The 26,723-nt window shown below is 44.6% G+C and overlaps 1 protein-coding gene across 9 annotated transcripts in view; it reads left to right on the top strand.

Annotated features, from left to right (window-relative positions):
- LOC132395448 (sickle tail protein homolog) overlaps positions 1–26,723 on the top strand; it is a 640,240-nt gene that overhangs the window by 415,305 nt on the left and 198,212 nt on the right. For 7 of the 9 annotated variants that reach the window (XM_059972075.1, XM_059972076.1, XM_059972078.1 and 4 more), the window contains one exon: positions 26,137–26,217. The exons of the other annotated variants lie outside the window; for them this stretch is intronic. In XM_059972075.1, coding sequence (XP_059828058.1) covers positions 26,137–26,217 — 81 coding nt within the window. The remainder of the gene's footprint in view (positions 1–26,136; positions 26,218–26,723) is intronic. 9 annotated transcript variants of the gene reach the window in all.

Here is a 26,723-nt window from a genome sequence, read left to right as displayed (position 1 = left end):
ACTATAAGTAGCCAGATATTTACAGCACCTGTTAAAGAAATATTTCCAGAATCGTGGTGTAAGTAAGGGTGGTGAATTTAGGCTGGTTCTTCTAAAAATTGGCAGTAATGCTGCATTGAATGGCCGAGTCCTTTGAAGTTACAGATCTTGTAGTAAGTCTATTAAATAAATGGCTACCGTGTACTTTTGTTCTTGTAGGTGTCTCCAGGTTCCTTGAAACGTGTGTGCTCAATAACAGCACTTGCAATTATTTGTTACAAGGCTGTTACAAGGCTTCAGGAGAGTACACCAAGCTAAAAATCATTTTGCTCTTCATTAAAAAAGGGCAGAATTATTATTATTATAGGATTAGATTGTAAACCTCTCATTCCCTGTAGTGAACATAGTACAAGTTTTACCATTTTTCCCTTTGCAGTATCTGATTTCTCATCAAAAAGGATTGATATTATTTATTTACTCGTGCTTCATTTATTGAACTGCCTCATTTGACTGAAGTATGCACCAAATGAATAATAAACTGCAGGTAGTACCATTTCTTTCTGGGTGCAGGTTTAAAAAAATGTGGCATTCAATGCCTTTGAAAGCATGACCCTTGCTAATGTGAAACTTGTGTGCATCCTAAATGCTTTGAACTGGAAACTGAACTTGCCTGCCTTGTGTTTGGTTTAGCTGTCTGTGTTCATACATCATCTGCATTGTATAAGGACTGTATAGTCTAGCAAAGCAATAATGGAGCCCAGCACCTTGAAATGCCCAAATTTAGCCATACTTAAGAGACTTTCAGTAGTTTTTCATAATCTTATTATGAAACTATGGCTAAACTGAAAATTTCTCTCTGCTGAAGTGAATTTTAATTCTACTCCTCTACTTTGAAGATGCATTATATTAATTCCAGATTTCTATTAACTATTTCACTCTCCCAATAAAATGAGGTTTTGATCATTTACTCATACCACAAAACATTTTCCACTTTATATTGAACCATCAGTTGTGTTGTATCAGCTGGGTTCTGTCTGATTAAAGTTGAAGTGAAGCAAAATGAATTGTCGTATTTTCTTCCAGTATCTATTGGCTAACATGAACTTTGGATAATTTTACATTGAAAATCAATGTAAGCATTCCTTTGTGCATTTGAAGTCTGATTTTGTTTCAAGTTGTATGTTTTGATGCAAGTCATTGTGTAATCTTATTAAAATATGTGGCAGATGAAATGAGGTTAGTCTCAAATAATGAAGCAAAATGACAAAAGTTACTGAGGGTGAAACTAACTGGGCTGCCTATGTCTTTAGAGAGGGCTAATGATTGTAATCTTGTCATGAAGAAATGGGATTTTATGATACCGAGATCAGCTTTCATTTGATTTGAATTAAGACCTGCAAACTGAACTATATGCATTCCCATCTATAAAAACAACTAAGAAGGATTCAGAATTATGAGAGATGTACCAATTTAATTTCCAAATGTAATGGTTACATAATGATAAGTTGAGCAGTTTTGTAACTCTGAACATGATGGAAAAAGTTTTGTTTAGCTTATATTCCAACTTATATTCCGTCTGGGTTGCCTCCAACCTGATGGCATGAACACCGATTTCTCGAATTTCTGGTAATTACCCTCACATCCCACCTTCACCATTCCCCATTCCTGTTTCCCCCTCTTACCACCTTATCTCCTTACCTGCCCATCACCTTTCTCTGGTGCTTGTCCCCCTTTCCTTTCTTGCATGGCCATCTGTCCTCACCTATCAGATTCTCCTTCACCAAGCCTTTATTTCTTTCATCAATCAACTTCCCAGCTCTTTACTTCACACCCTCCCCCTCTCCTGGTTTCACCTATTACCTGCCACCTTGTGCTACTTCCTCCAACTCTCCCCACCTTCTTACTCTGACTTCTCTCCATCCTTTCCAGTTCTGAAGAAGGTCTCCACCGGAAACGTCAAATATTTACTCTTTTCCATTGATGCTGCCTGGCATGCTGAGTTCCTCTGAAACTCCAGCATCTGTAGATCTTGTCGTGTTTGTATTTGGTATTCTGTTTTGTGTCCATCGTCTAATTCAACATAACACACTGCATGTAAGCACAGGAAACACCATTGAGATGATTGAATGATGTCAGTCATTCAGACTGAAGAATGCACAGTACAGCACATAGAAATAGAAATGGTAGATTTTGTATGGCAATGGAAAAGCTTCCATTCTTTCTTGTAAAATCATGTGATCCATTGACTTTTTTGATTATTCTTTTGGTATCTGACTAGGTTTTAATTGTCAGTAGAAAAGCATCTTTAGACCTACAGTATTGAAAATGTATTACCATTTAATTAGCAATTGGATCAATACTTCATCCAATATGGGTGACTTCTCACTTATTAGAGTCGGTTCATCTGCCAAACATTTGCCAGGAAAGTAATATTTCAGTATCTTTGTAACTTTGACATCACTTGTTGCAGCCAGTACACATTGTGTCATCAGCAGACTTAGATATAAAGATATGAATTGTCTTATTCAAGTTACTAAATGTATTGATTAGCAAAGGTTCCAACATATGTATTTGAGGGACACCACAAGTTGCAGCTGTCCAATTTGAGTAAATACACATTACTTTCTATTACTTAGCCAGTATTCTAACAATGTTATCTCCTGACTATGCTTTCAATAATTTGACTTAAATTTTAAGAGTTCTAATTTTAGCTAATACTCAGTTCTATGCTGGAAGTTTTCTAAATGTCTTCTTGAAGCCCAAATTATCTCCTTCCAATTACTTTTTCTATCTCTTTCAATTACTACCACAAAAATCCATTTAGTCATGTAGCTATGACCTATCCTTTACAAATCCAAGTCTCTCCTTTCTGCTCAAATTTCTAGGTGCATGCTTATTCCTTCCTAATTATAGATTACAATACCTCCATAACAGATGTTAGATCTACATGTCTATAATTTCCTGCTTTGTGTGGTTGTTCTCTTCCCCTCTTGCTCTCTCTCTCTCTTTAACTAATGGAATTATTTTTGCAGTTCTCCATCATCAAATTTGTTCTCTCAGAGTAGAAGTTTGAGATTTAAGTAACGGATTTGCATAATAAATAGAAGGGTAAAACAAAGAATGGGCCCTAACATTTTCCTCTGATGACTTAATGTGTGCCAAGCAGTTTTATTGCTTTCCACAGACAGGCTATCCAGTTGACACAAAAATAAGTGTTTGTGGCATTTATTTATGTGCATAAATGAAGTGATAGTCTCATTTCTTTTAAAAGTCACCTTACTTGCTGAAAAAATGCATATTTCCTGATACAATTTTGGACCAGCATTAAAACTAGTTGATTGGCTGTAAGATACAAATGAGATTATAATCTTCCCGTGATAAAACTTACTGATAAGGTAGTGAATGAGGAACATTTCTGAATTTTGCATACAAAAAACATGGACTTAGATGCAGTGGTTAGTATGGACAAACTTCCCAAGCTTGGGCTTGTTTTTCTGGAGCAAAGGAGACGGAGTGACAACCTGATGGAGGTGTATAAAACTATGAGGTGGCACAGAAGGAAATAGATAGTAAGGAGCTCATCCCATTGCGGAGATGTCTAAGGCCAGAGGACATGGGTCTATAGTGAGGAATGAAGAACTTTAGAGGGCATTTGAGGAAGAGTTTTCTTCATACAAAGGATAGTTGTGATCTGAAATGCACTGGCCAAGAAGATGATAGAGGCATCTAAGTAGTACATAGATAAGCACTTGAATTGCCCGAGCTTGGTAGTTTATGCACTTCATGGTCGGAATTGATGTGGCGAGGCAAAAGACCTTTCCTTAGCTGTATGACTCTTTGACTCCAAAAGCAAATGAAGAAAAGGAGACACACAACGGAAATTATTATAAAAAATCTTGAGGCAAATTTTAGGAAGCTAAATAGATGATTTTGTTCTTGATGGCAAAGAATCCTCTAAAATTCTAGTACTTTTACAGGTGATTATGGGGACCAAGTGAAGTTCAGCATTGAATCAATGAATCCTAATGATTTTGACTGTGCATGCGAGCTTGTAGAAGGCAGCAAGGTTCGCTGGAGCCTGATGTGGGCCAAATAAATTGGGTCATATTTAATTTTACTAGTCATACTTAGGTCTGCATTATTTAGATTTTTTTTGATGTTGAAAGTAGATGGTGTAGGAAAGGGCAAGAATTTTTCTGGAGACAAGTGCTTCAGAGGTGAGTGCAAGAGCTGATAGGCAAAGGGGAAATACTGGGCCAAGTGGTGAGCTAACAATTAGACTTCATGGAGGTTTCAGATATCTGTTATAAGTGATTTAGCTTTGGGGCTGAGAAGAAAATGAGACTGATGGTAATATTGCAAACAAAGTGGTTAAATGTTACTCTTTTCAAGAAGACCAGTTTGGGGATGGAGTGATCTGTGAATGTGCAGAGTTTATGTGGAGAGATTGTGAAGATTTGAGAAGAGAATTTAAAAAAAAATCACTCTTTGGGATGTGGATGACACTGGCAAGGCCAGCATTTATTACCCAACCCTAGTAAATCCCAGAAGGTGGGGAGCAGCAATATTCTAGTGCAGGTACACCCACAATACAGGTGATTCAGGACTTGCAACTAGCAGCAATGGAATGATAAAATTTTGCAAGTTAAGGTAGTGTTGGAGTAGAACCTGTGGATAATGATCTTCCCATGCATCTGAGGTCCTTGTCAACCTCATTAGTATTGGTTGTGGAATAGACAAGGTGAGTAACCTTTTGTAGATTGTATAGGATAGTCAAAATGCACTCATGGTGGAGGGAATATCCAATCAAAAAGCGTTATGTGGTCCCGATTAGTGAAATCCTACCGAGTGTTGTTGTACTGTGCGTATTCCTTCACATCTCTGACTTGCACCTTGATTCCAAAGGAAAAACTGGCATATCACAAGGCTACCCAACTTTTCAGGCACAGTACCTGCTTTTTCAGGCACAATACTTAAGCAGCCACAGTACTTACGTGGCAGATTCAGCTGACTTTTTGGTCAATACTGATCAGTAGTATGCTGATCGTGGGGAACTTGCCAACAGTAATGCTATTGAATATCAAAGTTAAGTGATTAGCCTCCCTATCTTTGCTTATGCTTACATGTTGTCATGCTATATACAGGTATGGATTCTTGCAGTCACTAAACACTTGCAAATGGAGTTGAGCATTGTACAATCAACCTCCATTAATCCAGCACACTTAGGATTTTTGTGTCAAGTGAGCAGATCTTCCGGACAATCAGATGTTATCCGTATTACTACTCCAACATACCTTTAATTCACTTTTTAGCTGTTACACAGTAGCATTGTACATTTTTCATTCTCTGAGGAATCATCACCTTGTTGTGATGGAGAGGCTTGAGAGTTTCTGAGATCCCAAATGTGATGGAGTTTAACCATCTGGTGCTCAGCTACTCGTGGGGTAAGGTCAAGGGAAAATTATCCACACAAAGAGCAATCCAACCTGTGGTGGAGCTGGCAGAAGATGAAGATGCGTCACAATGGCAGTAAAGGTGGAGGAAGGCTGCAGCAGGCATGGGTTCCCAGTTGTCTTGAACTCCATGCCACTGGACTATGACACCTATCTTTCAAGGATCATGTGGTGGCTGCCCATGCGACAGCCTCCCCATGTTAAACTAAGTCATGCACAAACGTTCTCTATTAAGGGAATCAACCCTAATATCCTTGTTACGTGGATACCAGATCATCCTGTACAGCCAGGCGATGACTGACCAACAAAAACCTCCTAAGGACAACAACGTCCTCAACTTGAGTGACTGCACTACATTACATTTTCCAGTGAGCCCAGAAAGCTTCAAGGCTGATCAGTGAAATGTGGCCATTTACAATGGAGAGTAGAAATTGGCACCTGGTGATTTCCAAGGATGTACAGGAAGTAGGAGCAGGTGAGTTAAGAGGAGCACAGGAATTGGAGTCCTGGCAACTGAAAGGGTCTATGGAATCAGCCCCAGCTGAGCCAGATGCTAAACGACTGAGATTTCTGTAAAGTTGGTTAGTGGATTAGCAGAACCATACTTCTCGGTAAAGTAGCCAGCATAGTGAAAGACCCCAACTACTTTGGACACTCTCAATTCCCACTCTGCCCGAGATATAAAAATCTAAAAGCACCTACCGAAGGGTCAAAGTCAGCTTCTATTGTAATAAGATGACTGAACAATTTCCTGATACGATAACATAGACTCAACCTGACAATCCACCTTGTTATGGCCTTGCTCCTTATTGTCTGCCTGCAGTGCACTTTCTGTGTGACTGTAACACGTTATTCTGTTACTGTTTCCCCTTGTACTACCTCAATGCACTGTTCTAATGAAATGATCTGTATAGATGGCATTCAAAACTAAGATTCTCACTGTACTATGGTACATGTGACAGTAATAAACCAATTTCTAATTTTAACCATCAGTGACTTTCCCACTTCTAACCTTACAATGGAAGGAAGGTGGTTGAGTTTGACACTGCCCTGAGGAACACACAGGCTGCTGTCTTGGAACAGGGATGATTGTTTTTCAGCAACACAGTGATGCTTCATTTATACAAGGTGTAACTCCAATCATACCTTTCTGCTTCAGCAACATGCATAAGATACTGGAGGACCTCAGCAGGTCAGCCAGCATCGAGTGAGGATAACAAGCAATTGACATTTCAGACCAAGACCCTTCATCAGGATTGGAAAGGAAGAAGAAGGTCGGGTGAGGAGTACAGGCTGGTAGGTGATAGGTGAGACTAGTTGAGGAGGAAGTTGGGAGGCAGGGGGTGATGTGAGAAGTTGGGATAGATAGAAGGGCTGATAAAGAAGGAATCTGATAGGAGAGGAGAGTGGAGAATTGGAGCGAGGTGGTGGGCAGGTGTAGGAATAGGAAGTCAAATTGAAGTTAGTAGCCATCAGGAGATCCTGGCTGTTGCAGTGGCCAGAGCAAAGCTATTCGATGAAGTGGTCACCCAGTCTGTGTCAGATCTCACTGATGTAGAAGTGGCCACAGAGGGAGCACCAGAATCGGTAGGCAACCCCAGCAGACTTGTAGGAGAAGCACTGCCTCCCTGGAAGGATTGTTTAGGGCCTGAATGATGGTGAGGAGGGAGCTGTAGAACTTAACAGAGATGCAAAAATAAGTGCTAGGAGGGAGATCTGCAGGGAGGGGCAAGATCACAAGGAAGTCCTGTAGAAAAGTGCAAAAGGTGGTAATGGGGAGAGGGGAAGATCTGCCTGGTGGTGGGATCCCATTGGAGATGGAAGAATTTGTGGAGAATGATGCGCTGGATATAGAGGGCTGTGGGGTGGTAGGTGAGGGCAAGGGGAATCCTATCCCTGTTATGTGAGGAAAGGACAAGGGATGATCGGCGGGAAATGAAGGAGATGAGGTGATTGGGAAATGTGTGTAACTCATTTGGGGACGAGAATTTAACTGTTTTACAGGATGGTGAAATCAGAAACAAAAGTGAGCATGTGGAGGTAGAGATTAAAATAATTAAGAAAGAAAGACTTTGTAATGCAGGTACCAAAGGATAATAACTCTGGAAGAAGCTTGGTTTTAAGCAATGATCTTTGTTGGAACAATTATGCGTCCTGAAAAAACCTTCTGTCAAAAGAATAGATGTTTTTGTTTCATGTTTCACTGTAATTTTAAACTCCTAAATGCAAATATCATCAACAAGCAAGCAGCAGTCCTGATGTCTGACAGTCCAACACAAAATTTGCGTAAAGCAATCCACTGCCTTCCTCAATAGTGTTCGGACTTGCCACATGACTTCAGACAACTTTGCACATAAATTGTTCTTGTTGGTGACTCGACCACCAAGCTGACTGGGTATGAAGCCATAAAAGGAGATTTTGTTTTCAGAGACCTTCTTGGATTTTTGAACCTATATTTCTGCTCCTTAAATTTTAACTAAACATTTTTTTTCAGTGTATGAAGAGTGTTTTCCTTGTGCATTGACACTTAATTTTACATGAGAGATTCTAACTTTGAGCAGTTATGAACTTGATTTTTTATGGCAATAAGGAGTGTTCTTACTGAAGGAGTACCTATCTACAATGGAACTGTATAGTGCTTTATTAGACCTTGGGCATTTTTCAAGTACTTATGCATGAAGTAAGGTAGGGCAGTGGATATCTGAAAAAATGTCATTTCTACAATGTATTTTGATGGCTTAATGTAAATATACTGACATTTTTTGGTAAAATGCTGCTTAATGGTTTAATTTGTGCACTCCAAACTAGTTAACAAGTGATTTTAAACATTGTCTGTTTGCAAGCTAGCACTTGCAAAAGTGAAGAGGTGATTGAAGCATTGTTAAACTTTTGCATATCCAGTAACAGTTTTCCAGTTCTTTAAACTGACTTTGAAGCAGCCTTCTGGACCAGCATTTGGTTTTTTAAAAGAGCAGATTATCTTAGGAGTTCTCACTGGGCAAAGACGGCTTGTTATCACAGTTCCTGACATGAGTACACCACAGGCTCTTGCCAACTCTACCCCACAGAGCCCTCTCATGTAGCCGTAGCTGTCTGCTCGGATCTTCCTAATTGCTCTTAAAATTGCACACCCAAATGGACCTTAAATGACAGATTGCCGAACTATTTCTATTGCATCTGTAAAAGTTAGCTTCATTCGTAATTAAAGTATTGAAGACACTTAAACATCTTCCATAAAATCAGCAATGTTTCTTGTGCAAAGTACATTTCATTATTTGGCCCAATTAAATTACTATGTTTGGTTTCTTAGGGTTTAATTCTGTGATTCCTGCCATTTTTGGTGCAAAACCATTTAGCATAAATTGAAACTAAAAAAAATTGCAAATGCTAGAAATCTGAAACGTAAATAGAATATACTGAAGACACTGAACCAGCAAAGAACTACTGTGAAAAGAGAGGCAGTTAACATTTCAGGTATTTACAAAGGCTGGTACTTTATTAAATATAATTTGATATTTTATGGCTGTTCAGCTTTTAATATTTCAGTTCAGAAATAAGGCAGAAGTGAAAATGTCTGGTGTTCGATCACGTAGTTTCTCTATGTTAACTTGCTTATAGGCTGTACGATGCAACTTCCGTAATTAATCCCATTGCACTGTTGTTAAGGACTCTTTTTAGATTTCAGTCTGTAAATCGATGTCATTCAAGTTTACACAGCAATGGATTTCCATATTTAATTAATTGCAACACTAGAAACCTGATGGTACTTAGTGTGCTTCTTAGTGGTTGTACTGAGAAAGAGCGTTAGCTCTCCCCTATTGGTATAGCAGTGGATTCATTAATCTACACTCCCAATCCCTCCCTAAAGCTTTTATAATCTGAGGAACATGTGACTCAATTACTTGATAATTTGTGCCTTCAGTGATTGGTTCTGCGTTCAGTTCTGAAATAAATTTCTCTTCACATTGTTCTCCCTATTTCTGGCAATAAGTGCTGAAACTTCTAATTTCTCCTCTGATTTGCGTATGCTACTTAAAATATTGTTGTACATCATCAGCCTCAGCACTTTGACTCTCTCGTGCTGTTTGATCAGCCTCACTCTGCCTCTTTGGAGGGAATTGTTAGGATAATAAATTATGGTTTTGCTTTTACGTTGGTTACTCTCTCTCTCTTGTCCACCAGGCTGGGCTTTGTAGCGAGTCTGTCTCATCATGTCTGTTAGAATTCTGTGCATATCAATAGCTCTGCCAGGGTGTACCTTTGTTGGAATTTAACATTGTACGATACTTAAATAAATAATGATCTGAACAATGATTCATAGTTAAATTTCAAAAACCGTATAAAACTTGTTTCATCAAAGATTCCATGAGAGCCTATGTGGCCATCTCATCGGTGCCATTAGAGGCCAGATGGTATGAGGAATGAATGAGAATGATACTGTTACAGTACTTAAAGTGCATTCCAATAGTTATGAACAGAATGAAAGCCTCTTATCTGATACCAGATCTTTGTCAATGTCAAACATACAGCATCTATGAGGAGTGTGTGATCTGTAACTAAATGATCTTCCTCATATAGAATGATGAAAGTAATTCATTGTTCTACTTCTGCCTGTGTATAATTTCATTCCCTTTTGTTTGCAGGATGCAAATTTTTCCTAACCATCACCTAAGGTGTGGCTGATAACCATACGAAAAGGCATCACGTATGAGCTTCAATATTCTTGTGTCATAATATGCTAATAATAGTTCCTGCTTTTGTTAAGTTTACACAAATCATATGCATTCCGTTCGATCTTGTTCCAGCTCTATTTTACACTATTATCGAGCAGCTGGAACAATAAGGTTAACTACATTGCTAAATCTGGTAAAAAAAAATGTGGCATTAGACTCTATCATAACTTAAAAAGAGAATCAAATGCTGGAAATCAAAAATAAACACAGAAAATACCAGAAATAGTCTTCAGGTCCATCAGATGTATGGGATAACGAATAGAAGTAACATTACAGATGCAGATGCATCATCAGAAATGGAAAGATACAAAAGAAATGATTAAGATGTGTGGAGAGTGAGAGGAGGGACGTCACTGATGGGGAGTAGCTGTAAAGAAGGTGCAGTATTTGGTTAAAAAAATGAATAGAAGCGGGGGGGATTGAGAACATAGACAAAAGAATAAAAGAATGTAGGAATTGTAAAATGCAGAACATTCCCAACAGAGCAAGTTGGGCTTTTCCTCCACTTTCTTGGGGGGGGGGGAGAAAAAAGAATAACAAGCTGATATAGCAGCACAGATAGATAGTTGATATAGACAGAGACATTCATGTAACTTGAAGCTGTAGAATTCAGTCTCAGCCTTCACCCATCAGTAATCTATCCTGTACATCCAAATTGCTCCCAGAAACTACAGCCATTGGGGTTCTGCAGCGTTCCTGCTCGTGCCCTTTCCTATCAACTTTGGCCAACTCCTATCTCATACCTCTGTAATTCCCTTTACTCCGCTATAATACTGATAAATCTGATTTTATCTTCTCCCTCTCAAGCAACAGGGTGAATTCTATTAGATTATGATCACAGCTCCCGAAGGGTTCCTTTATCTTAAAGTCTCTAATGAATTACACAACACCCAATCCATCTTGTAGGCATTCTACAATTTCCCTTTCTTGGAATCCAACAATATCTGCATATTGAAATCCACTTGACTATTGTAGCATTGCCCTTATTACATGAGTTTCTTTTATTTCCCGTTGAAATTTATATCCATATCCTGGAGTAAAAATTCCCATCAGGGTCTTTTTACCTTGAAGTTTATTAACTCTACCCACAAGGATTCTACATCTCCCAGTCCTATGTAACCTCTTTCTAAGGATTTTTTTTTGTAACCGACAGAGTCATCCACTCCCTTTACAAGATATATTCTAGGATGTTCAGCTCCCACGATCTTCTTTCAGCCACAACTCAGTGATGCCCACATAATACCTGCCAATCTCTAAGAGTGCTGAAAGATCATCTACCTTATTTTGTATGCTGTGCGCTTTCAAATATTGCTTCTTCAGTCCTGTATTCATCTCCCTTTTCGATTATGTCCCCCATCTTACATTTCATCTCATTTTGCCTCAGTGCCTCACTACACAATGCCTCAACTTGTGTACCAATTGTCCATCATCTGCCCTATCACTTCAGTTCCCATCCAGCTGCTAAATTAGTTTAAACCCTCCACAACTGTTCCAGCAAACCTACCCGCAAGGACAGTGGACCCTGTCCTTTTTGTACATTTCCCAGAAGAGATCCTGATGACCCAGAAATCAGAAACGCTGCCCACTGCATCACTTCTTCAGCCACTCATTCATCCGTACTATCATCTTATTCCTGCTTTGATGAGGTTGTTGTACTGAGATTAATCCAGCGATTACTACATCATCTCTGTACCCCAATTCCCTATACTCAGTGCCCAGGGCCCCTGTCCCTTTTCTACGTACATGTCACTGATGCCAAGGTGCACCATGACCACTGGCTGCTCACCCTCCCTCCTGAAAGTCCTTTGCAGCCACTCTGAGAGATCCTGGACCCTAGCACCTGGGGGGCAACCTGGCTTCGCTTTTGCGGCCAGAGGGTCTGCTCTCTGTCTTCCTAGCGGGTCTGTTATCACTATCGCTCTGCTTGCCTCGTCTTTCCTCCCAGCCAGCCACCATGCCATTCATTCCCTTCCATTTCCAACAACCACTTTCCCTTGTGGCTTTCCATTGGGTGGTGTGACACTTAACCTTTCACTTCTTTCCTCCATCCAAGGGCATAAGCAGTGGTGAAGTGGTGTAGGTGAAGCTGCAATTCACTTGTGTATCATCCATTCCGGTGCATTGCATTCCATGCTCATAGTGTAGTTTGTTCTACACTCGGTAAACCAGATGCAGATTAGGTTTAGGCTTCACCAGTACTACGTGATGCCTGAAGGGAGAAGCTGAGCTTCCTGTGACCCAGCAGCTTAACTCTCCATCCCACATGCATCCTGACCTTTCCATTTGTGACCTGAGGCCAAACGCAATTTGAGGGACAGCCTCTCACCTTCTACCTGGGCACATTGCAGCCATCTGAGCTCTGCAACTTCAGGTAATCTGATTTCTGCCCAAATCAGTTGTCCATATATAACGGTTACTCAGCTTATTTGTTTTTCCTCAATTTCAAGTGACTTGCAAAGTAACCCAGAAGGTGAGACCCACCATCAACTTTTCCTCCTTAGATACTGACCGACACTCCTGAGATTTCCCAGCATTCTGTGTTTCATTCCAAGTTCCAACATCTGCACTCTCTTTTGCCTTCTGTGTTGCTAAGGTCAACCCAATTCAATGCCATTCGAGGCAAACCACTCCCTCACTCTCCCTACAATTTAATGAGCTTCTGTTCTCTCTTGGTTCTGCTGAAGGGAATTGAGTCTGAAATGTAATTTTGTTTTTCTTCGCACAGCTGTGACCTGAGTTGCAAAGTGCTTCCTCACCCCAGAAGGATACTTCGGTCACTTTACTTTTGCAGCAGCTTTCACTGTGACCCTGACAAATTGTTGAGCATTGGTGCATATTTTTAGTCCCAGGCAGAGAATTTCTCGCTGAGTTTTGCTGTACAGTGATGTCATCATTTAAGACCTTGTTTGGAAGCAGACAGAAGCAAATGAGAATTCAAATGCCGAAATTTGAAACAAAAACAATGCTGAAAGAACTCAAGGGGTCATTCTGCTTTCTGCTTTAAAATGTAAGAGTTCTTTTCTCTGTGAAAGTTACATAGGGGATCTCTTTTTCTAAGGATCTTGTCCATTATTGAGTATACCCAGAGTCCAGACTGATATCTCCATCATTTATTATTATATTGAAATTTGTCCTCTACACTGCCTATTGTCTTATTACTTATTTATTAATTATTTTACTGCCCTACACTATTTTGTGCTCTTTATTTAGTCCTGTGTAGGTCTGTAGTCTAGAGTAGCTGTTGTGTTTTACAGTCTAGTGTAGCCTTGAGTTGTCTCATAGTCTAGTGTAGTTTTGTGTTGTTTCATGTAGCACCAGGGTCCTGGAGGAACGTTGTTTCGTTTTTACTGTGTACTGTACCAGCAGTTTATGGTCGAAGTGACAATAAAAAGTGACACGACTTGACTTGTATAACATTTTTCTTTCTGACAAATTAACTCTGTAGGTGATACAACAATAAATGAGGTCATATCTTTATGAAGAAATAATATTTTATAGAGTGTCGTCACATTACAATTGTAAAACTTTGGCTGTCACCAATTCTGCACAAACATCTTGCAATGTCACTAGTGGGTACTGTTTGTAATTGGCTGCCTGTTGTTTGTAGCTCACTTGTAAGTCTTCACATAACTTAACTCTCGGGTCAGCCTGGGGTACTATGACAGTTGGAGTTGCCCTTTAATACTGAATGTTAAAAACTTCATGAAAAGGGACATCAAAAAGGCCTTTGAGCCTATTTTACAATTGAACAGATCATGGCTGATCTTCTCCTCACTACCATTTTCCTACCTTACTCATTGCTTGATTTGTGTTGATCTCTGTTTTAAATACACTCATTGACTGAACTTCCATTGGCTTCTCAGGGTCAAACAGAACTTAAACAGTCACTTCAGACCACTGAGTTTGTGTCAACCATCAATACCCATATTTACTAACCTTAAACTAGTCCCATTTTATTCTCTTTACATTCCCATCAACACCCCCATCTACTCTATAGCCACAATCTGCCACTTACCTACCCCTAATAGAGGCAATTTACCTTGGCCCATTAACTAATCAACCAACACATCTTTGTGTTGTGGAAGGCAAACCAGAGCTTTGGCTCTCCTTTTACCTCTTCTCTTTTCCTCACCTGCCTATTGCTACCCTCTTGTGCAGTTCTTTTCTCCCTTTCTGGTGTGATCTACTCTCCTCTCCTATCAGATTCCTCCTTCTTCAGCCCTTTACCCCTTCTTCCTATCACCTCCCAGCTTCTTACTTCATTCCCTCTCCCACCCACCCACCGCCCCATCCACCTAGTTTCACCTATCACCTGCCATCTTGTACTCCTTCCCTTCCCCCGACCTTATTCCAGTCCTGATGAAAGGTCTCAGCCTGGAATGTCAATGGCTTATTCCTCTCCGTAGACTCATTTTGTGTATGTTATTCTGGATTTCCTGCCTCTGCAGAATCTCTTGTGTTTTATGATTTGCTTCTGCAGTATGACACTGCTGCATCAAACTCTCCTGTGCTTTCTCCAGTTATAAACATCTGTTTTTCACAGTACCTCCGACTGCAGATGCATTTTATGTTGCTGTTGCAAAGTGTTAGACACAGGGCTTCTGAAACACCATCACGTTTTATCTTCTCTGAATGTAGAGTTCTGATTTTCCAGCAATATAACTTTACATCGTCTTTGGAATTTTGTGGGTCCAGTGACTTCTAAATCTTGTGTTTTCTTTTTCTTCAGGTGTTGCTACATTTTATTTGTTCATTTTCTCCTGGTCTTGACTAACTTTGTGGCCAATAGTAAAGTATTGTGAAATAGTACATATATAATTATTGTTGACCTGGTGAGTATCGCAGTAGATAAATCTGAGCTGACAGGGAATTTAAAAACATGGGGAATAATCTAAAAGACTAACAGAAGAAAGTCTGCAGATGCAACACACACACAAAACGCTGGAGGAACTCAGTAGGTCAGACAGTATCTGTGAAAAAGAATGAACAGTCGATGTTTTGGGCTGAGACCCTTCTTCAGGACTAAGAAGGATGCCAAAATAAAATGGTGGGTGGAGGGGAAATGCCACCTAGAAGGTGATAGGTGAAGCCAGGTGGGAGGGAAAGGTCATGGACTGGAAATGAAAGAATCTGATAGGAGAGGAGAGTGGACCATAGGAGAAAGGGAGGGAAGAGGGGACCCAGGGGGAAAGTAATAGGCAGGTCAGAAGTAGTACAAGGTCAGAATGGGGAATAGAGGAAGGGGAGGGCTGAGAAATTTGTTCAACAGAAGGAGAAAATGATAAAAAGAGTAACAAACATTTCATGTGCACCATGGTCTCATTACATCACAAATAGTACAAATATAGCAAGCTTGTGTATTCAGATTGGAGTGTAATATGTTTTTGGAATGATTTTCAATTTTCAAGGCCATTGGGGTAGATTCCATCTTGCATAGTCTGCCTATCTGCATTAAATAATGAATAGTTTTAAAAACACCACCAAAGAATGCTACAAATAAATTAAAACATAGATTTATTTATTTGTTTTGTTGAGATGATGTTATGATGGTGAAATTTTAGAAGCCAGAAGCAACAACTTAAGCATTTTCCCTAATCCTTCCTCGTAATTGTAACTTACTGACCTGACATTTCTAGCCCATGACTATGGTGAGCTGCCCCATATGAGCTCATGACGATTCACATTTTCTGGTTACCAGAACCTGAAAGTAATTCATGCCTCCTCATACTGCCTTTATGCCCTTCTTAGGCAGAAGCTGAAAATGCTCCAGTCCCCCCCCCCCACCCCCCGCTACACAGACCTCTCTGCACTTACTCCATCCATTTTTATGCCTTCCAGACTGCAGAGAATCTATTGTAAATCTCCAGGCTGTGTTCTGATTTTGCTTCTGTAGTTATGTGGCGACCCACTTCCTAGCGCACTCGAACCAGCTCACAAATAGCCAGTGCGCCAGGTCTGCTTCACTAACAAAGGGAAAAGCCTGCGCGGGACTGTGAATACGTGCCCCCTACAGCATCCGTGCCCGGGGAGGGCGGGATCAGGGAGGCTTTAAAGCGAAGCCGCGAAGTTCGAATAAAATCTTCTTTAACTGCAGTTTACCGACTCCGTGTCGTTATTTCAGTGCGGCGTGTAGCACACCGCCACAATTGGTGACCCCGACGGTCCAAACGATATTTGGACCAGAGATGAACGACACCGCATCTGTTCATGCGGTTTCGTTGAAACTGCCAAGCTTCTGGATGCTGCGACCTCACCTATGGTTCCAGCAAGCAGAAGCCCAATTCCACGTTCGGCAGATAACCTCAGAGGACACACTTTACTACTACGTGGTGAGCTCCCTCGACCAGGACACAGCGGCCAAGGTTGAGGAGTTCATACAGTCTCCCCCAGCGGACGGCAAATACACAGAATTCAAAGCCCTGCTCATAAGGACTTTTGGAGTCTCACAGCGCGAGCGGGCTGCCCGTCTACTGCACCTGGATGGTTTGGGAGACAGACCTCCATCGGCTTTAATGAATGAGATGTTGTCTCTGGCCGGTGGACACACACCCTGCCTCATGTTTGAGCAGGCATTCCTGGAGCAGCTGTCTGAGGACATACGCCTGCTGCTGTCCGACGCGGATTTCAGCAACCCCTGGAAGGTGGCAGCCCAGGCGGACTTGCTGTGGAACGCCAAGAAGGTGAATGGGGTGTCCGTCGCACAGATCACCAGGCCACGCTCCCAGCAGCAAACCAGACCCGGCCCGGCCACAGAGCCCGCTAACCCCAGAGGCAGGGGTGGGGAGCCCAACGAACAATGGCGCTTCTACCACCAGCGGTGGGGCGCAGAAGCCCGCCGCTGTTGCCCGCCCTGCAAGTTCCTGGGAAACGCCAGGGCCAGCCGCCGCTGATGGCTACAGCGGCTGGCCGTCGAGATAGCCTCCTGTATGTGTGGGACAAGAGGTCGGGACGCCGTTTTCTGGTCGACACCAGTGCCGAGATCAGCGTCTTACCTCCGATGAGTTATGACACCCGCAACAGGGCACCGGGTCCCCCCCTGAGGGCCGTGAACGGCAGCACAGTAAGGACCTATAGCACCCGTACGATGCAGCTACAGTTCGGCTCCAATCGGTTCACGTGGGACTTCACACTGGCCGCCGTAGCCCAACCGCTTCTGGGCGTGGATTTTTTGCGGGCTCACAGCGTACTGGTCGACCTGCCCAGGAAGAGACTGGTACACGCCGAGACCTTTCAGACGTTCTCCCTGAGTGAAGCCCAGTTGCCAGCCCCTCACCTCGGCTCCATCACGCTGTCCGACAACGACTTCACCAGGGTCCTGGCGGATTTCCCATTGGTTCTGGCACCGCAGTTCATGGCAGCCATGCCCCGACACGGCGTACAGCACCACGTCCCGACCCAGGGACCACCCCTCCATGCCCATGCTCAAAGGCTTCCCCCAGACAAGCTCCTACTGGCGAAGGAGGAGTTCAAGAGGATGGAGGAATTGGGGATCATACGGCGGTCCGACAGCCCATGGGCCTCCCCCCTGCACATGGTGCCCAAAGCGACGGGAGGCTGGAGACCGTGCGGCGACTTCCGCAGGCTGAACGAGGCTACAACACCGGACCGCTACCCTGTGCCGCACATTCAGGACTTTGCAGCAAACCTGCACGGCGCATGGATCTTCTCCAAGGTAGACCACGTCCGAGGATATCATCAAATCCCGATGCATCTGGACGACGTCCCCAAAACGGCACTCATCACCGTGTTCGGCCTTTTCGAGTTCCTCCGCATGCAGTTCGGCCTGAAGAATGCCACACAGACATTCCAGCAGTTAATGGACGCGGTGGGACGCGACCTGGACTTCGCTTTCATCTATTTGGACGACATCCTCATAGCCAGCAGCAGTCGTCTGGAGCATCTGTCCCACCTCCGTCAACTCTACGCCCGACTGAGTGAATACGGTCTCACAATCAACCCGGCCAAATGCCAGTTCAGGCTCGACACCATCGACTTCCTGGGCCACAGGATTACTAACGATGGGGCAACCCCTCTGCCCGCTAAGGTAGGCGCAGTCCGCTATTTTCCCTGACCCACCACGATCACAGGCCTTCAGGAATTCGTGGGTATGGTCAATTTCTACCACCGCTTCCTCCCTTCAGCTGCCCGAATCATGCGCCCCCTGTTCGCCCTGATGTCGGGTCCGGACAAGGACGTTGCCTGGGACGAGGAGTCCGCCGCCGCTTTCATTAAAACGAAAGAAACCTTGGCAAATGCCGCGATGCTAGTGCATCCCAGAATGGATGTCCCTACCGCCCTCACAGTGGACGGCAGTTGGTGGGGTACTAGAGCAACTCATCGCGGGTCGCTGGCAACCCCTGGCGTTTTTCAGCAAACACCTGCGACCGCCCGAGCTCAAATACAGTGCTTTCGACCGGGAACTATACCTGGCAATCCGGCATTTCAGGTACTTCTTGGAAGGTAGGCCCTTCACCGCGTTCACGGACCACAAGCCGCTCACCTTTACGTTCACGAAGGTGTCCGATCCCTGGTCGTCCCGCCAGCAGCACCATCTGTCCTACGTTTCTGAATACACGACAGATGTCCGGCACGTCTCGGGTAAGGACAATGTCGTGGCGGACGCGCTCTCTCGCCCTAACATTCATGCCCTTTCCCAAGGGGTAGACTTTGAGGCACTGGCAGAGGCACAGCAGGCAGACGAGGAAATCCCGAGTTACAGAACCGCAGTCTCTGGTTTGCAGCTCCAGGACCTCCCCATAGGCCCAGGTGAGAGGACCCTACTCTGTGATGTCACCACTGGCCAACCCTGTCCCATTGTCCCGGCAAACTGGCGGCGCCATGTTTTCGACTCCATTCATAACTTAGCGCACCCCTCCATCAGGACAATCCCGGATGGTCTCCAGCAGGTTTGTTTAGCATGGACTCCACAAACAGGTCAGTGAATGGGCCAAAACATGCATGTACTGCCAGATGGCCAAGGTGCAGCGGCACACCAAAGCTCTGCCGCAGTAGTTCCACCCCACCCACCGGCGTTTTGACCACATTCATGTGGATATTGTGGCCCCCTGCCCGTGTCGCATGGAGTGCGGCACCTCCTGACTATCATGGACCGGTTCACCAGATGGCCAGAGGTGATCCCGCTCACCGACACAACCTCAGAATCTTGCACCCGGGCACCGATCACCACCTGGGTGTCCCGCTTTGGTGTACTGGCCCACATTACCTCCGACAGAGGTGGTCAACTATGGCCAGCCTTTTGGGGACACAGCTGCACCACACCACTGCCTACCACCCACAGTCGAACGGCCTGGTGGAGCGTTTCCACCGTCACCTAAAGTCGGCTCTCATGGCCCGCCTGCGAGGAGCTAACTGGGAGGACGAGCTTCCCTGGGTCCTACTCGGCATCTGCACGGCGCCCAAAGACGATCTGCACACCTCGTCGGCCGAGTTGGTGTACGGCCCACCCCTGGTCGTCCCCGGGGAGTTCATACCAGCCCCAAGGGGGCACGATGAAGAACCCGCAACAGTCCTGGGCAGACTACGCGAGAGGCTCGGCAACCTGGCCCCCATACCCACTTTGTAGCATGGGCAGAATCCGACCTGCGTACCCAAAGACCTGCAGAACTCTAAGTTTGTGTTTGTACAAAGGGGCGGGCATCGGCCACCGCTGCAACGGCCCTACGAGGGGCCGTTTACAGTGCTCAGGAACAACGGGTCCACGTTCGTGCTGGACGTTGGGGGGAGAGAGGAGGTTTTCACGGTGGATCGCCTCAAACCGGCCCATGTGGACGTGGCGCAACCGGTCGAGTTCCCGGCACCGCGGTGCAGGGGCCGACCTCCCAAACAGGGTCCAGCCCAGACTGTGGACATTGGGGGGTGTATCGCTGGTTCTGGGGGGGGGGGTTATGTGGTGACCCACTTCCTAGCACACTCGAACCGGCTCACAAATAGCCAGCGCGCCGGCACAAAGGCCAGTCCCAAAAGGGCGCCAGGTCTGCTTCGCCAACAAAGGGAAAAGCCTGCGGGGGATTGTGAGTACATGCCCCCTACAGCATCCGCACCCAGGGAGGGCGGGATCAGGGAGGCCACGAAGTTTGAATAAAATCTTCTTTAACTGCAGTTTACTGACTCCGTGTTGTTATTTCAGCGCTGCATGTAGCACACCGCTACAGTTATTGCATTTGTGTTCGTTAACATTCCCATTGACTGTGAAGGCTTCTCTGAGCTGGCAGCTCGCCAGTTTGAAATAATGAATTTGCAGTCTCAGTGTGAAGTTGTTTGTTTATTCATCAATATCAATTTAACTTTAATAAATGCACATCTGTTGTAGTGCAAACTCAACAGTTTTAGAAGTGATCATTTTTCTTTTTTTCTGAAATATATGTAGCATTTAGACCTTAATGATTTGAATAAAAAGAATGGGGAATAAAGAATGCTTTAGTTTTCTGATAGAATACTTTATTGGTCACTGACATTTTAATAATGCACATTTTTACATCATTTGAGTGCTTTCACAGTAATTTTCAGTCTTTCCAATTATTCTGGTTTTGGTCCAGACATCAGGCATTTGTTCAGTACAGGAAATTCTTAGCAGTCTGTAGCCCCTATTATTGATTTTGTTTGATCAGTCTTTCATGGTACAGACTCACCGTTACACCTTATGCACTTCAATTAGTTGTGATCTCTTGATGTAAGGACATGCCTGGAAGACAGATTAATTGCTGCAACATCTAAAGGATTGTGCAAAGTTCAAAGTACATTAATGATCAAAGTATGCATACAATATGCAACCTTGAGATTCATCTTCTTGCAGACAGCCACAAAGCAAAGAAACACCATAGAACCCTTTAAGAAAACCCATACAACAAAGACTGTTAAACATCGACTGTGCAATAAAAAGAACAAATTGTGTAAGCAATTGAGAAAAAAACAAACAAGAAAAACACACAGAACATAAACCGCAGGATCTCTGGAAGTGAGTTCACAAACAGGGTCCAGCTGGTCCAGGAGCTGAATAGGTGCAGGCCACAGCCACAGAGCCAGTTCAGCACTGACAAGTGCCAGTGGGTGCAGGCCACAGCCACAGAGCCAGTTCAGCACTGACAAGTGCCAGTGGGTGCAGGCCACAGCCACAGAGCCAGTTCAGCACTGACAAGTGCCAGTGGGTGCAGGCCACATCCACAGAGCCAGTTCAGCACTGATAAGTGCCAGTGGGTACAGGCCACAGCCACAGAGCCAGTTCAGCACTGACAAGTGCCAGTGGGTGCAGGCCACAGCTGCAGTGTCAGTTCAGCACTGACAAGTGCCAGTGGGTGCAGGCCACAGCCACAGTGTCAGTTCAGCACTGACAAGTGGCAGTGGGTGCAGGCTACAGCTGCAGTGTCAGTTCAGCACTGACAAGTGCCAGTGGGTACAGGCCACAGCCACAGAGCCAGTTCAGCGCTGACAAGTGCCAGTGGGTGCAGGCCACAGCCACAGAGCCAGTTCAGCGCTGACAAGTGCCAGTGGGTGCAGGCCACAGAGCCAGTTCAGCGCTGACAAGTGCCAGTGGGTGCAGGCCACAGCCACAGAGCCAGTTCAGCACTGACAAGTGCCAGTGGGTGCAGGCCACAGCCACAGAGCCAGTTCAGCGCTGACAAGTGCCAGTGGGTGCAGGCCACAGCCACAGAGCCAGTTCAGCACTGACAAGTGCCAGTGGGTGCAGGCCACAGCCACAGAGCCAGTTGAGCACTGACAAGTGCCAGTGGTTGCAGGCCACAGCTGCAGTGTCAGTTCAGCACTGACAAGTGCCAGTGGGTACAGGCCACAGCCACAGAGCCAGTTCAGCACTGACAAGTGCCAGTGGGTGCAGGCCACAGCCACAGAGCCAGTTCAGCGCTGACAAGTGCCAGTGGGTGCAGGCCACAGCCACAGATCCAGTTCAGCACTGACAAGTGCCAGTGGTTGCAGGCCACAGCTGCAGTGTCAGTTCAGCACTGACAAGTGCCAGTGGGTACAGGCCACAGCCACAGAGCCAGTTCAGCACTGACAAGTGCCAGTGGTTGCAGGCCACAGCTGCAGTGTCAGTTCAGCACTGACAAGTGCCAGTGGGTGCAGGCCACAGCTGCAGTGTCAGTTCAGCACTGACAAGTGCCAGTGGGTACAGGCCACAGCCACAGAGCCAGTTCAGCACTGACAAGTGCCAGTGGGTACAGGCCACAGCCACAGAGCCAGTTCAGCACTGACAAGTGCCAGTGGGTGCAGGCCACAGCCACAGAGCCAGTTCAGCGCTGACAAGTGCCAGTGGGTGCAGGCCACAGCTGCAGTGTCAGTTCAGCACTGGCAAGTGCCAGTGGGTGCAGGCCACAGCCACTGAGCCAGTTCAGCACTGACAAGTGCCAGTGGGTGCAGGCCACAGCCACAGAGCCAGTTCAGCACTGACAAGTGCCAGTGGGTACAGGCCACAGCTGCAGTGTCAGTTCAGCACTGACAAGTGCCAGTGGGTGCAGGCCACAGCCACTGAGCCAGTTCAGCACTGACAAGTGCCAGTGGGTGCAGGCCACAGCTGCAGTGTCAGTTCAGCACTGACAAGTGCCAGTGGGTGCAGGCCACAGCCACAGAGCCAGTTCAGTGCTGACAAGTGCCAGTGGGTGCAGGCCACAGCCACAGAGCCAGTTCAGCACTGACAAGTGCCAGTGGGTGCAGGCCACAGCCACAGAGCCAGTTCAGCGCTGACAAGTGCCAGTGGGTGCAGGCCACAGCCACAGAGCCAGTTCAGCGCTGACAAGTGCCAGTGGGTGCAGGCCACAGCCACAGAGCCAGTTCAGCACTGACAAGTGCCAGTGGGTGCAGGCCACAGCCACAGAGCCAGTTCAGCGCTGACAAGTGCCAGTGGGTGCAGGCCACAGCCACAGAGCCAGTTCAGCGCTGACAAGTGCCAGTGGGTGCAGGCCACAGCTGCAGTGTCAGTTCAGCACTGACAAGTGCCAGTGGGTACAGGCCACAGCCACAGAGCCAGTTCAGCACTGACAAGTGCCAGTGGTTGCAGGCCACAGCTGCAGTGTCAGTTCAGCACTGACAAGTGCCAGTGGGTACAGGCCACAGCCACAGAGCCAGTTCAGCACTGACAAGTGCCAGTGGGTGCAGGCCACAGCTGCAGTGTCAGTTCAGCACTGGCAAGTGCCAGTGGGTGCAGGCCACAGCCACTGAGCCAGTTCAGCGCTGACAAGTGCCAGTGGGTGCAGGCCACAGCCACAGAGCCAGTTCAGCACTGACAAGTGCCAGTGGGTGCAGGCCACAGCCACAGAGCCAGTTCAGCACTGACAAGTGCCAGTGGGTGCAGGCACAGCCACAAAGCCAGTTCAGCGCTGACAAGTGCCAGTGGGTGCAGGCCACAGCCACAGAGCCAGTTCAGCGCTGACAAGTGCCAGTGGTTGCAGGCCACAGCCACAGAGCCAGTTCAGCGCTGACAAGTGCCAGTGGGTGCAGGCCACAGCTGCAGTGTCAGTTCAGCACTGACAAGTGCCAGTGGGTGCAGGCCACAGCCACAGAGCCAGTTCAGCACTGACAAGTGCCAGTGGGTACAGGCCACAGCCACAGAGCCAGTTCAGTGCTGAGGTGAGTAAAGCCTCACCAAGTAGTGAGCTGAACACTGGTTTGTCCTTCGCCCTTGGGTTTGATGTTTTTAATCTGGCTGAGGGCTTGAATCTGCTAAATATCGGTTCATTTTTTTTCTTTTCGGCTTTGGCCCCACTGCTTCAATCCAGCTCAACATCCAATTTAGCAATGATTGCAGCAGCAGTACCTGCACTCTTGAAAGTCCAGTTTGGTAAATCCTCTATGTCGTACAGATGCTTCAAAAGCACAACTCCCAAACACAAATTACAGGCTACAGATTGCAGTGATCATACTCCAGAAAAAGTGTAATTCATAGAATTGTTGGTAGTTCTGTTTACTCTGCAAAGTATCACCGTGCCTCGCCAGCACCATCTGGTCAGCAGATAAGGTAATTGACCCAATTTCTTCATTATCCAAGCTGTTGATTTTTACAATAAAGATGTAAACATGCTCAGTGCCAACTGCCTTATTTTGAGCATTCAGTGTTTACATTAACAAATACTTCACCATACTTTTTGCAAATCATTAATCCTTTATACTGTGCATTCAATATCATCACCCCTTTGGTCATTTTAATTTCTCCTGCCTTCTACCCTATCATATACCCTTGACTTTTTCTTTTGTCTCCCCCCCTCTCCTCTCAACCACCACCAATGCATCTTCAAAGTTGCATTATTGCTAATATTTCCTGGTCCTAAGATCAGCTAGTCAGTAATAGTTAACACCTTTTCTGTCTCTGTAGGTGTTGTCAAATTTGAGTGTTTACAGTATTTGGTTTTGGAATAGTTTATTAAGTGCAGTGAGTAGGTAAACCTCTTAAATAGGTTTAACTATGACATCAGTCACACACTAATGTAGTTAACTCTTTATTCTTCAATAAACTAACATTATTCACTCAGGGCATGAGGATCAGCAATAGATGCTTAACCATGGTTTAAGCAATAAAAATTCATCAATGTGGCCGCCTGGTCAGGTATATTAATGTTGACTAAATAATTTGTTGTTACCATTGTTAACTTTATATATTCAGAACTGGGTGCCTTTCTCTCTATTGCAAAGTTGATGTTGTGATGTTGCAATGTGACAGATTATAGACTTTTATGGAGTTCCATGCAAATTTTATTCAAACTTTTACACAAACTTTATGTTTTAAAAATCTTAATTTTAATTAATTTATGATGAAGTAATTTTTTTTGAAAGCGAATGGTCTTTTATTTTTTATGGAGAACATTATTAATGTAGTGCGGCAAAGTCTTCCTAAAGGCAGAGGCACATCTGTCTAAAATTTCTTATTCAGCTTTATTGAATTTCCCTTTACAGTACAGGTTCCTTAAGGTTGTCAGAGTGGGGGGTAGGTAGTGGGGATAAACTCACACTACCTATTAAATGCTCCCAATGGTGTGAGACTTAAGTAGCCCCTGACAACCACGTGAGACTTGGCTACTAAGCCAGGCAAAGCCAATTCTACTGATCGGAGAAGAGGCAATTCATGTTCCTTGCTCCTTAAAACTAGTTGCTTCAAGCAAATGGGGCTCGTCAGCCAAGGTTAGCAGCTCATCCAAGAGAAGGAAAGCTCTGATATCAAAACCCCCACTGCCTTGGGGAAAGCTTCGAGAGTAGACCCAGAGGAAAAATCCAGAGCTGGAGTCCCTAAGGCAGTCCTATGTTGAGTTCAATGCTGACTGGCAACTTCTGCGATGCTGCTGCTGCCACACCGTATTGGTCTCTGCCATTCCTTTGGATTCATCAGCTGAGTGGAGAGGGGGAGACTGCTACATGGGCAGTAGCTTGCTCTCTATATTGTAGTGCCCTGACTTGTGTTTCACGTGTATGGCTGGAATGCAACATCCATGGTTGGCTTTGATCAACGGAGGGCCTCTTAAGCATAGTGCAGAGGTCTGTGTATCTCTTTGCCCTTTCTGCCTGATGATATCATTACTTTGTTAAAATGAAGAATCTAGTTTTATTGATTCGCATTTGTTTTGAACTATTTCTTATAGTGTGTATGATTATACCTCAGGGAATGATCTGCTCGAAGCCTGTAGCATTACCATTTGAGAACTATTTGGACATTTGCATTACTTTGTTCGATTTTATACTTTTATAAATGATTGTGATTTTACTGGTATCCTTGCTGAATTAGTGAGCAATGTACCATGGTATGCTGTGAATTTAACATATTGAGCCATTGCACAAATGCAAATATTTAGAATAACTTAGATAGTGGGTAATTGATGTATATCATCTCGAAGCTGTTGTACAACAGTTGTTTGCATTGATGATTTCACATTTGTTTTTCATCTATTACAGAATTCCTGGTTCAGGTGGAACATATTTTTCTGAATTATCTTCACTTTTTTTTCTGCTAATCACAGACTTTGCAATGCATGTTGGAATCCCTTCAGTCTGAGCTTGACATGCAAAGGTTCTTGATGAAAATTGAATCGTCTCAGAGAGTTAGTACCTCGATCTTTTTCTTTTCCACAGTGAGCTGTGTTTATTCTTCTTGATTGATAGGCCAGAGCTTTGTGCAATGCAAGTTTGACTGGCACATTTTTGCATTGGAACTGGCTCTTACCTGCCTGAGTGGATCTGTTGATAACTGCTAACTGTTGAAATAAATTGGAACCCTTGATTTTTAAAACTGAATTTAAAGCAATGGCATGGCATGTATTGTTACTCTAACCTGCACTGGTTTGAAAATTTTGGTTTGTATCTTTGATCTTTTGACCAAATGTTCCAAATGGGGTCTGGGCACTTGTCAACATAGAAATTTTCCACGATGATTCCTATTAATTAGGTACTAGTACCAAAAGCACAGGTTGATCTTCACCACACCTGTGCAATTTCTTTTCAGTATTATCTATTATGGAATGGATTTGAGATAGTTTCTGATTGAATGCTTGTGAAGATTATTCTGCTCTTTGTTTTGACCTTTATTCAATTACTAACTGGAATGGTG

Source organism: Hypanus sabinus, chromosome 6, assembly GCF_030144855.1.
Source record: "Hypanus sabinus isolate sHypSab1 chromosome 6, sHypSab1.hap1, whole genome shotgun sequence".
Classification (NCBI taxonomy): Eukaryota; Metazoa; Chordata; class Chondrichthyes; order Myliobatiformes; family Dasyatidae; genus Hypanus; species Hypanus sabinus.
The sequence above is the reverse complement of the archived record's forward strand: the minus strand, read 5'-3'. Positions and strand labels throughout refer to the sequence as shown.